Source organism: Macrotis lagotis, chromosome 1 (assembly GCF_037893015.1).
Source record: "Macrotis lagotis isolate mMagLag1 chromosome 1, bilby.v1.9.chrom.fasta, whole genome shotgun sequence".
In the NCBI taxonomy this organism is placed as follows: domain Eukaryota; kingdom Metazoa; phylum Chordata; class Mammalia; order Peramelemorphia; family Peramelidae; genus Macrotis; species Macrotis lagotis.
Window position 1 is genome coordinate 589,998,927 of NC_133658.1, and position 13,138 is coordinate 590,012,064.

Consider the following 13,138-nt stretch of genomic DNA (forward strand, 5'->3'; position numbering starts at 1 on the left):
CCTGTCACATATGTCTATAGTAACATTCTTTTATACTAGAATTGTCAGACATGAATCTGACATACGATTTCATGACTCATGAGTGTAGCCCAAACCAGTTTAAGATGTAATTGAAAATACTGAACAAAATAAAAATATTTTAAAAACATAGATGACATTGCACTTATACTATCATTATATGACCTGCAAGGGTCCTTATTACAGATTATAGATCCCATTTTAGTTGCATATAATACCACTGTTTTAGACTTCTTGCAAAATTCTTCATTGGTATCATTTCATTCCCACTGGGTATCTGTCCAGTGTCCTTCTGGTAACCAACAATTTTATCTCTGGACACACAGTCATATAACATCACCAAAAGAATAATGATATTAAAAATATAGGCTTTTCCTTTTTTCAAGGAAAATCTTAGTGTTATTAAAAGCATTATTCGATTTCCTAAAAGTGGTCTAGTGTCATCCTCTCCAGTTCAATTTTAAGGATAACTTATTGCTCATTTTTAATATCTGTCTAAGATCTACTTACACTCTAGACTGAGTCGAGATAATAGGTATTTTGTTATCCATTTGTGTTTTCTTCTGTACATACTTAGACTGAACTTTTTTGAATATGGCAGCTCTGAAATAAACTTGATTTCAATGAAATCCACAAAATGTCAGCTGAAAATGACTTTGGAGAATATCACCATCTATAGAGAATACTTTTCCATTTGGACAATCAGTCACTAAATAAAGTTATATTTTGTTATTCTTTCTGGGAATCTTGGATTATTTGAACATGTATCTAGAAGACTCTGTGTTGCAAGAGACCTTTTAAGGCAATTTTTTTTCTTCTCATCAAATGCTTTTTCAATTAACAAAAAAGGAACACAATGGGACCTTGTATTCTCTATACCTTTCATTCAATAATATCCATGTAATGACGTAGTGAGCTATATTGTTTGTGAAGGCTCAGCTGTTCCTTTCTCATACATTTGTCAAGGATATACTATTTTTCTTTAAGGCAATGGGATTAAAGTGATTTGCCCAAAGTAACACAACCAAGTAAGTATTAAGTATCTGAGGACAGATTTGAACTCAGGTCCTCCTGACTCTATCCACTGTGCCACCTAGCTGCCCCATCAAATATATTCTAAATATATGTGAATATTATTCTCATTTTATATTCTCTTCCACTTAATTCTCCCTGCAAACCATCATACTTGTTCTGATTTAAAGTATAGCAACATTGTTTCTAGCATTTTTTTCCTGCTTTAAATGCTATACTAGGATTGGTGGAAATCTTCTAGGGCAATTTCTGGCATTGAGTATCACTGAATTCCATTTGTATCCAAATCTTCTTAAAGCATACTGAGGATTATAAAGGGGGCAATTCATCCATTCTCCACTCATTGCTCTATTTCAAATGATCACCAGGAACTTTAATTAGATTCTAATAATAAAACCAATCATTTACCATAGCACATTTTAAAATTAATTAATTTATTACAAAATACTGTAAGGTAGATAGAGAGCCAGGACTATTCTTTTTTTTTTAAATGGAATGTAACCCAGGTCTCAAGTCTGGTTATCTACATAAATCTCTACTGATTGATGGAGAGAATGATTGGATGTCAAATGCCTATGGAAGGGATAGAGTCACCTCTAGAGTTTTGAAGAGGAGGCATTCTTTTTCTTTCCTATTTCCAAAGAGGATAACCAAGTCCAAACTCTCCATAGGGAAAGATGTATGAAGAAATAGAAGAGACTTTCAGATATGTTAAGGAGTCAATTTTACCCTTTATTTTGGTTTACTTTCTAAAGTGTGTTCCCTTTCTCCACCAATTTCTCCTTGAAGAAAGTCTAGAACTGGGTATATTGTCTCTTCAAGTAAGAAAAACTTACATCTCTTCTCCACAATTCTAGAACCAACTTTTTCTCTCACAAAAGCCCTCAGCCTTCATTCGTCATTCTCTCCATCAGTGAGGAGAGTCCTATTCAAATGACTTAGACTTGATACTTGGATTATATGTGCATATGAGAAAGGGGTATCACAAGAAAAGTCTGTAGTAGAATCAGAGCTCCACACCACTAGGGCAGTGCTCTTTCCTGAGGACTGTGCTGCCTCCTGCTGGGGTAAAGTAGAAAGTTTGGGAAAATAAAAAAGAAGCATGAAATAAAAACTAAAATTCTTTAGGATGTACATAAGAGAATAAAGCTATTCTATTTTAAAATGTCTTATGTGTAGGAGATCTGGTAGCAGTTTGTAAAGAAGGAGGATTTGGCTGGTTACCTTCTTTTTGTTTTTCTTAACTCTCTATCAAGAAGTAATTACCATTTGCTGGGGGGGGGGGGGGGGGGGGAGTAATTAACGTGTTGAAATTTCCACCAAGAGAAGCACAGTTTAAAAAGGAAGAAAGCAAAATTTCAATTCAACAAACTGAAGTAGTCTCCACAGACCAAGTCCAAAAAAAAGAGAAAAAAAGGAAGGCAAGAAGGAAGGAAGGGAGAGAGAGAGAGAGAGAGAGAGAGAGAGAGAGAGAGAGAGAGAGAGAGAGAGAGAGAGAGAGAGAGAGAAAAAAGAGAGAAGGAAGAAGAAAGGGAAGGAAGGAGGGAGGGAGGGAGGGAAGGGAAGGAAAGAAAGGAAAGGGAAAAGCACAATGTAAACGTGTATAATATTTTGATCACATCATGCAAAAATTTTATAGCAACAATTGACTGGAAAATTTTTAGCTAAGTTAACCTTCATTTTTAATGTTAGAAACTGATTCTGTGAGTGTGGATTTTCATTCTGGTACCTTTAGAACTCATGCATTCAATTTTTCTAATTTTTTTTTTTTGACAAGACAATCAAGATTAAGTGGTTTGTCCAGAGTCACAGAGCTAGTTAGTATCAAGTGGTTGAGTTCGAATTTGAACTTAAGTCCTCATGAGTCCAGGGCCAGTGTTGTATCCATTGGGCCACCTAACTGCCCTTCTTAACATGTTTGTGTCAAATTCTCCTTTGGAGATCAGGTGAAACATATGGTCCTCTTCTCAGAATAATGTTTTATCCTATGTTCATTCTAAGTTTAGTGTATTCTATAATTATTCTATATATATTTATAGTTAACATACATAGGATTCCAAAGTTGAAACAATTATGAAAATTCATGTGCATGTATTGTACATATTTACACATATATTCTCATACACATACAAATTCATACACCCCAGGTTAAGGATTTCTGTTTTAATCATTGTTTTAAAGCATTAAGTAGAGGGGAACAAGGTCAAGTCTTCTTAGGTCTCTCCCACTGTTTGTCCTAACAGATCTTGACCTTGATGTTAGCACACTTCTAATCTTACTGTAGATTTGTCCAGCCAGACTGCTACACTTAGACCTTCTGGAATTTATTTCTTCAGGCTTCATCTGTGAGTGTGAAGTCTTGGAACTGGATGGGAATTTTAAGATTCTCAGGGGTTTTTTTAATTGATATTTTATTTTTCCAGTTTATGAAAGTTTTCAATATTCATCCATATGCATATTTTTGAGCTACATAATTTCCTTCCACCCTCCTTCCCTCAGCAACTAGTCTCAGTCAGGTGAATATTGTACATATACATTTGTGTTAAACATGTTTACAGTTTAGTCATTTTTGGTATGAGGAACTGGAATTAAGGGAAAAGAAAGAAAACCATGATATAGTAAAGAAATATACAAGAGAAGTTTTTTTAAAAAAGCGAAAGTGGTATTCATTCAGATTCTGAAGGGTTCTCTTTTTTTCCCCATTTTGTTTTGCTTTGTTTTTCTTCCTCTGGATAGGGATAGCATTGATCATAGCCAGTCTAATAGGGCTGTCCTAAGTCTCTGAACTGTTGAGAGGAGCTGCTTCCATCAAGGTTGATCAACTCACAATGTTCTTGTAAACGTGTACATTGTTCTCTTGGTTCTGCTCCTTTACCTCAGCATCAGATCCTATAATTCATTCCATGCTTCTTGCTTATAGTTTCTTATAGAACAATAGTATTCCATAGTATTCACATACCATAACTTGTTTAGTCACTCCCCAAATGATGGGCATCCCCTCAATTTCTAATTCTTTGACACTATGAAAAGAGTTGCTATGAATATGTTGGAACATGTGGGACTTTTCCCAGTTTTTATGATTTCTTCTGGATATAGACTTGTATTGGAAAAATTCTCAGTTTTCTGAGCCATTTTGCATATATTTCTCCCCAACATATTCATGCTGGCCTACCTTTTACTATTGATGAAAAAAAAATCTCTAAATGAGCCCCAAATATAGCTTCCCTCAAATTTCAGGTCATTCATTTTCCTGAAGACTTCCATGCTTTAGCCTTCCTGGTTGTTTTCTTTCTTACTTGCCTCAATTTCTGTTTCCAGCTGATTTATCTAAAGTTAGTATTTCAATATAATTTGTTTCCTTTGTAATCTTAAGTATTTCATTTTATGCATTTAAAAGAATTATGCACTCCTTTCATAGGAGTTTTTAATTTCAACAGACTTTGAAAAGAGACCATGACACAAAAGTCAAGAATTATGGTTTTCAAAAAAAAAAAAGAATTATGGTTTTCAATAGTTACCTACAGCTTTGAGAGGTTAAATGATTTGCCTCAGGTCACTCAGCTGATGAATATCAGAGCAAGACTTGAACCCAGATCTTCTTGACTCTGAGACTCTCTATCCACTACATTACATTGCCTCTGTACTAACTTAAATAACAATTTAGATCTAGATGCCGTGTTTCCCAGAAGGGATGGGATTGTCTCTTTTTTACTTTTGCATTCCCTGGGCCTAAAACATACTTTGCTTTCTACATAGTTTAATAAATATTTATTGAATTGAATTATACTTCCTCTATCTATGTTCTACCAAGGCTTTCTGGGTAGAATCAGCCTCACTCCAGGTATCTCTGAGTCAGAATCCCCAGGTTGTTCAATGAATGATCTTCCATACTTCCCATTCTAGGTTAAACTCTTCTTCCAATTTTTTGACACAGGTATTAATTCCCACTCATCAACACAACCCACCTGAAGTCACAAATATGCATCCTGGCCATCATCCTCTTTTCCCTTCCACAAGAACTTTAGATTGTGCTCTCTGGAATGTTTTTCATTGTTGAGGCATTTCAGTCATATCTAACTCCATTTGGGATTTCTTGGCAAAGACAAAGGGTAGTTTGCCATTTCTTTCTCCATCTCATTTACATATGAGGAAACTGAGGCAAATTGGACCAAGTGACTTGCCTAGGGTCATACATCTAGTAAGCATCTGAGGCAGAGTTTGAACTCAGTTCTTTTTGACTCCAGGACCAGGATCTATCCACTGTGCCACCATACACACATCCACATACTTACATTCATAAATATACATACACATGCACACACATATATACATACCTACATATATAACTAAAAAGAACTTTAGAAGTCACCTAAGCCAACACCTTTATTTTAAGATGAGGAAATGAAGGCTTGGAGAGGTTAAGTGATTTTCTGCAAAGTAGTAAGTTGCAGAGACAGAATAGTTGGAGGCAGAGTGTGAATGGCTTTGTCAAATAGAGAAGTCAGTATCTTAGAGGTGATGGGAAACCCCTGAAGATTCTTTTTCTCAGGGTAGTGAAATAATCACATATATCTTTTAGAAGGGAAGGTAGGTGGAACAGAGTTCCTGGCCTGTAGTAAAGAAGTCTCATTTTCCTGAGTTCAAATCTGACCTTGGTCATTTTGTTTAGCTGGGTGACACAGGGCAGGTCACTTAATCCTGTTTGCCTCAGTTTCTTCATATGTAAAATGAACTAGAGAAGAAAATGGTAAGTTATTGTAGCATTTTTTGCTAAGAAAATCCCAGGTGGGGTTACAAAGAGTTAGACAAAACTGAACAGCAACATTTTTTAGGTGTTTTTTTTTTTGCAAGGCAAATGGAGTTAAGTGGCTTGCCCAAGGCCACACAGCTAGGTAATTATTGTCTGAGACCAGATTTGAACCCAGGTACTCCTGACTCCAGGGCCAGTGCTTTATCCACTGTGCCACCCAGCAGCCCCAGAAACATGTTTTTAACAATCTTTTGTCTTTCATTTTTGACATCAGGGAGGTGATACCATAACAAGCACATGAGTTGGATTTGAGTTGGGGGGGGGGGCGTACTGTGCTAAGTCACCAGCCTTACTTTCTCCTGCAGAGCCTTCTGAATCTAATGGCCAGATAGGAATCAGGACAACTGAAGATGGACCTGGATACAGGGCAATCAGGGTTAAGTAGTTTGCCCAAAGTCACTCAGCGAATAAGTAGCAAATGTCTGAGGTTGGATTCACACTCCCATTCTCCTGGATCCAAGGCCAGTGCTTTATCCACCATCCATTGTAAAAACTATGTGAATGTTAAATCAGAGATAGGAGAGACTGGAGGCAGAGGAACCAGTTAGGAGGCTGCTGTAATGGTTCAGATGAGAACTTATATGAGCCTGGACTATAGCGATGTCCATGAAAATGGAAAGAAGGGGATGAAAGTAAGAGATGTCCTGGAGGTAGACTTAGTGGGGTCTGGCAATTAACTCCATATAGGAAGGTGATGGAATAACAGAATAATAGATTTAGAGTTAGAAGGGACCTTTAGACTATCTAATCTAACCATCTTATTTCAAAGATGAGGAAACTGAGAGATGAGATTTGAACCCCAATCTTCTAACTCCCTAATCTAGATTTCCCCCTTTTTAAACTGTATTACAGAGGAAGAATGAAGGATGACCCTCAAAAGTTGTGAACATAGTAGAATGGAAGGATATGAATATTTTTCTGTATGGCTACTAATTATAGTGATTATATATACAGAAAGAATTCTTGCTTAAAGGATTCAAGTAGAAAGGAATTGAGCCAGTCCCTCCTGTTCTAGCCTTACTAAAAAGAAGTGGGGCTAGGGTTATTTATAAATGTGCATGAAAAATTCTGATCATTGGCTCCTGGGGGAGAGAGCCATGAGGAGAAATTAGGAAACTTCCAGGTGTGGCTGCCATAATGAACCTGAGTCAGTTGCCGAAAGGTTCCAAGGTGGTCCACTGCCAGCTCAATGCTGAAATGTTGCAGAGAAAAGCCAGGACTGTAGTGACCAGGACAGTCTAAAGAGGTAGGCAGAGTGCTACAGAGCTATGGGACCAAAAGCTGAAAAGTAAGAATGCAGACCTAGAGAAAGAAGTAGAAGAAGGGAGAACCCAAACCAAGAGATATATGCAAGAGACATGATACTCACTCTAGGATAGCCAGGTATCAGGTGAAGACTTGTCTACTTGATACCCTGAGTCTCTCTGCAGTGGTTATACATAAAGTTCTGGAGGATGGACAAGAAGGAAGCAGCATTCACTGAAGGTGGTCTATGACTCTTCCCTTGCTAACTGAACTAAGAAAAGTAAGCCCCCTTTCAAGTTACTTACATGTCTTTCAGTAAATCTGTTCTATGTTTGAAAGCTTACTGTTAACCTGATGCTTTTAGGTAAACTAAAGATCCCCAGTAAATTAATAAAAATGAACCCAATACAAAAATTCCCAGTCTCCAAGTGGGAGCTAAACTCTCAAGATTGAACTCAAGCCTGGAACAATGGAAACTTTGATTACAATAGTATAGTTTTTCTTTGCTCTTTGTGATATTTTTATTGACCTATCTGACTTACCAAAATTTATTGATTTGTACCTGTAAATAATTATATGAACTGATCAAAATAGAAGAACACAGTAACAGCCACTATTTCAATGTTAATCAACTGTGAAAGACTCAGCACCCTGATCAAGACAGTGATCCAAAGCAATTCCAAAAGACCATAATGAAAAATGTCATCTACCTCCAAAAAGAGATCTGATACAGATTGAAGCACATTTTTCAATTTCTTTATTTTTCTTACTTTTGTGTGTATGCGTGAATGTTTGTAACACAAATGATATGGAGTTATATTTTCATGACTTCACATTGATAATTGATATCATATTGCTTGCCTTCTCAAAAGGTGGGGGAGAGACAAACCGGAGGGAGAGAATTAAGAACTCAATGTTTTAAAATATTAATAGTATTATATCATCTCTAATTACATATGAAGATCTCCTTCCTTCCCTTACTTATCCTCTCCCCAAGACAGCAATCTGATATAGTTTATTACGTGTATGATCACATTAAGCAAATTTCTATATTACTCATGTCATAAAAGAAGAATCAGTACAAAAGAAGAAAATAACTAGAAAGGAAAAAAACAAATTTTAAAAAGTGAAAAATAACATTATTCAATCTTCATTCAGACCCCATAGTTTTTTCTCTAGATATGGATAGCATTTCCATTGCAAGTCTTTTGAAATTGTCTTCAATCACTGTATTGCTGAGAAAAGACAAGCTTTTCATAGCTGATCATCACACAATGTTATTGTCACTACATACAATGTTCTCCTAGTTCTGTTCACTTCACTCAACATTGAACACAATATTTTTTAAGAGAAGTTAAATTTTTTTACACATAACTGGAAAATATTTAACAAAATAAATACAAATGTAATTTAAAACATGTTTTGCTTTGCAAACAGATTTACTTGGATTAATATTGTAAAAAAATCTTCAGGCTATAGTCTTGGAAATCTTAAATCCCTCTAGAGAACCGAGGTTTGTATGATAAATGAAAACAATTTCTTAAAACCATTTATGCAATTGCTTTTGGATATTATAGACCTATAAAATAATCAATAGATATTCATTTAGCAGCCACTCTGTTGGTGCCAGACACTTTTTCAGATGTTGAGAATATAAGTGAAAGGAAGTTAATAATCCCTACTCCCAAGGAGCTTACATTTTAATAAAAGAGACAAGTACATATGTAAACATATAAAGCATTAATATAAAATTAATAAATATATCCAAAGAAGTCAAATACAAGATAATTTGGATGGGAGGACTCTAGCAGTTGAAGAATCAAGAAAGACCATGCAAAAAAATCATACTTGAACTGTGTCTTAGAGGAAGAAAGAAATATGAGGCAAAAGAAAGAAGGGTAACTTTCCGGGCATATGAAACAGATAATATATAGACATGGAGATATGAGATAGAGTATCATATGTGAAGAAGAATGGAAAAAAAGCAAGTTTGGCCAGATCACAAGGCATAAGAAGGAGAGTAAGATTAGTTGGATCTAGGTTGTATAAGATTTTAAAAAGAAAAGGAGAAGTTATGTTTTTATCCTAGAAGGGATTGGAAGTCACTTGTGTTGTTTGAATAGGGGAGTTGTGCTCAAGGAAAACTATTTTACACTAACAGTTGATGGAATGGATTAGAGTGAAGAAAGACTTGATGGAGGAAGACCAATTAAGAGACAATCGAAAATGAAATCGGCAAGAACTAAAGTGATACCTGTGTAAACAAAGGGCAAAGGTCATTAGCAAGCAATATAACAAAGATAACATTAGCAAAATTTGACAACTGATTGGATATGTGGTACAAGGAATTGAGGAAATGAGGCTAATGATGAAGTTACAAACCTGAATATAAAAAGGATGGTGATACTTGCATCAGTAATATGGGGAGGCAGAGTTACCACGACAGAATGACAGGAAGCAATGCCTTGAGCTCCTATCCAAAAAATCCTCCTAAGAGATGGAGAAAGCACACCAGATTGGATTCTAATCTTAATGAAATCAAGAATAAGTCATATTGAGTCTTTTGTCCAGTCCATTTCAGTATAGGAAAGCAATCACTGTGGTCTGGAGTCATTGGAGAAAAGATCAGATTCAGTAATCAGGGAGAGGTTGTATACAAAAACAAGAGGAAATCATACAGAGGATTCCCAAACCCACACCAGGGCACAGTAGAGAATAGGATCGATAAGCAGGTTTTTTGTCCACTACCTACTCCCAGGTCATAGACCTAGGATGGAAGGAGAAGGGGATCTGGGCAGAATGGGGGAAGCCTCAGGAAGGGAGGCACTGGGGGAGTATAAATAGAAAGAAGGAAGTTTAAAAGTAAGCAGTAGTGGTAGCAATGGTGTGGCTCAGATCTCAGGGGTAATGCAGGGTCTCACTTCCAATATCTAATGCATCCTACAGAAGAAAACCAGGGCAGGAATCCCAGGCCAAAAGAAAACCTTAATTCTGCTGCTTTGAGCCAACAGAGATTTCCAGCAGGTTGATAGGCCTCACCCCCTAGGTCCAGAACTTGCAGAGCTCAGAGCAAGGAGCAACAATCAAACGTTGGCCTCAACCAGACTACTTTGGGAGCAATGAAAGTTTGCAGGTCCTCAGACTGTCCTTGAGATCGTGGAATAACATAATACTCAAAAACCCCAGGAAAGTAGCAACAGAACCAGCCCAGATCTTCCATACTGAAATCGAACAGGGTTCAGCCCTAAAATCAAGTCTAAAATGAGGAAGTAGGCTAGAAGAATGAGCAAATGAACAACTACCCCCCATCAAAATAAACATAATGGCAGGAGGAATGTTTCAAGATATTGAAAACACTCCAATGATATCTAGAAGTAATATGACTCCAAAATATCTATAAGTAATGCCTTAGAGAAAAGAACAGCTTGGGCACAAATTCCACTAAAATTCCTGGAAGAAATGAAGAAATCTCTTTTTTTTATTAAAGAGATTAAAATGTTTTTATAAATAGAATGAGACCACTTGAGGAAAAAATTTGAAAGAAAGATAAAGAAGAATTAAACAGAGAATTAAAAGATTTGAATAAGAGCTACAAAACTTTGTCCAAGCAACAAACTCCTTGAAAATTAGAATGAACCGGGTGGCTAGGTGGCAAAGTGGATGAAGCACCCGTCCTGGAGTCAGGAGTACCTGGGTTCAAATCCCACACCTAGCTGTGTGGCCTTGGGCAAGCCACTTAACCCCACTTGCCTTGCAAAAAAGAAAAAGAAAAAGAAAATTAGAATGAACCAAATAGAAGCTAATGAGACAACAAAAAAGTATGAAAACAAAGTCAAGAAGCTGAAAAAAAATAGAAGAAAATGTAAAATACCTCATAACAAAAATAACTAACCTGGAAAACTGAGAAAGCTTGGATCTTAGAACCAGAAGGCAAAGTGGAAATAGAATCCACTGGTCACCTCCTGAAAGAAATCCTCAAATGAAAATGCTAAGGAGCATCAGAATCAAAATTCAGCACTTCCAAGTCAAATATATCTATATCTATATATGTGTGTGTGGTGAGTACACACACACACACACACACACACACACACACACACACACACGCACACACACACACGCACAGAGACAAAAAAGAATTCAAGTACTGAGAAGTCACAGTCAAGAACACATAGAACTTAACAGCCACAATTTATAAAGGGGCAGAAAGCTTGTAATATAATATTTCAGAAAAGATCTATGTTCACATTCAAAAATAACAAACCTAGTTAAATTGAGTAGGTTGTTTTTATGGGGAGAGGATGGACTTTAATGAAACAAAGGGCTTCTACATTATGATTTGATGTTTTATTTCCCCAATTATATATAAAAAAATTAATGTGTATATGTGTGTATTCTACAAGCAACACAGTAACTACCCCAAATTCCTAAGAACTCACCTCTTGGCAGAGAGGCAAATAGACTCAGGGCCCGGATTGCGATATTTTTTTTCATAGTGAATGAGAAATTTGGTTTCTAACAAGAGTTTTCTTTTACTAGCTTACTCATTGAGAAGGAGAGAAGGATGATCCATGTTTGAAAATAAAATTTAATTTAAAATGGAAATAAAGAAATGTTAATAGTTAAACTCTTAGGAACTGTTAACTTCAAGGGGAGAGAAGAAGAAAGAGGAGGAAACACACACACAAACACACACACACACACACACACACACACACACACACACACACACACACACACCCCACCCCATCCTGCTTTTCTTCTTCAATGAACTGCTTGAAACAAATACCAACTGCACTTACCTGCAACCCTATTTCCTTCTTCTTACTCACCATGCTGCTTCAAAAAAATATACCAACTTTCCACAGACAGTGGAGTGCAGTAGTACAAGACTTATAGCAAAGCGCTCCTTATGTTTGGCTGATGCCATGGGAACAGACGCCAGAGCCTTACAACGTCAGAACTTGTGGGAGTGGGGGAAGCCCTTGGCTAGCTAGTCCCCTTCTTTTAATTTATTTTTCTTACAATCAACTCCAGTTTATGTGGCCCGATATGTTCCTTTTTGATACCATTAAACATATGTGACAAAGCAGAACATTTGAAACACTTTTCCTTCTTTCTCTTTTGTTTTACAGATCTCAGAGTCTTTTACAAAGACTTTAGAAAAATACAAAGTTATAAGGAGATGGTTGCCCATGAAATAACGTAAAAATTTAAGAAGGGGAGGGGAGGCGGATCAGCTTTCACAAGCCGGGGAGTCGGCGGTAGTTGTGGCTCATCGCTTTGGATTTATTAAATTTTTTTTTCAGACCTAGAAACTGGAAAGAAAAAAAATGAAGGTTGTTTGACCTAAAAAAGTGGAATTTCCTACTGGGCCGCAGATTTTTTTTTTTATTAAGGTTACGTGACGTGCTGCGGTCAAACCGTTTGAAAGCAAACGCTAAATATACCATTACAAAATTTCTTCTTTGCATTCCTGGAATACAAGGACACTAGTAAACATCCCGCACTTGGACGCTGCGGGTTGCCTAGGGTTTTCTCTCCCCCCCTCCCATTTTACATAAGCTCCCTCCCGCTTCTCCAATGACTCTGGGTCTTTAGTTTCTTTTAACTATAGTTTAGTCAACCCCCTTCCAGTAAATCTAAGAGATCTGCAATCCCGAAGCGGAAGAAAGCTAAGAAAGGCCTTTCCGAAAATCCTTTTAGGGCGATCTTGTTGCTTCAGTATCCTCTTCCCTCTTCTTGTCCCAGGAAACCTACTGGTGGGTTTTGGGGGGTTGTAAAGGGTGTATATTCCCTACTGTAAGCTGGAGGCTGTCAGTATACTCGGAAACAAGTAGGATAAGGTGGTAGGGGTTAAAGGACGGTAGGTTGGGGGCTTCTTTATAAAGGATGGAGGGGTTGTCAGTGTCAGAAGAGACTGAGAAGGGGATAAGAGTGCTCTTGGGAGGTAGGAACCTTAAACCTTTTCATCCATTGGCTGGCGGAACTGTCAGCATTATTGGGGGAATGTGAGATGAAGGGCTGGGGATG

General features: G+C 37.0%; 1 protein-coding gene across 3 annotated transcripts in view; it reads right to left on the minus strand.

Moving 5' to 3' along the window:
- NME9 (NME/NM23 family member 9) overlaps nt 1–12,289 on the minus strand; it is a 48,472-nt gene extending 36,183 nt beyond the window's left edge. For 2 of the 3 annotated variants that reach the window (XM_074214862.1, XM_074214860.1), the window contains exon 1: nt 11,908–12,289. In XM_074214862.1, coding sequence (XP_074070963.1) covers nt 11,908–11,940 — 33 coding nt within the window. In that variant the 5' untranslated portion in view covers nt 11,941–12,289. Of the gene's footprint in view, nt 1–7,229; nt 7,308–11,907 lie in introns of all 3 variants that reach the window. The other variant, XM_074214861.1, reaches the window with a different exon arrangement.
- Nucleotides 12,290–13,138: the final 849 nt, after the last annotated feature.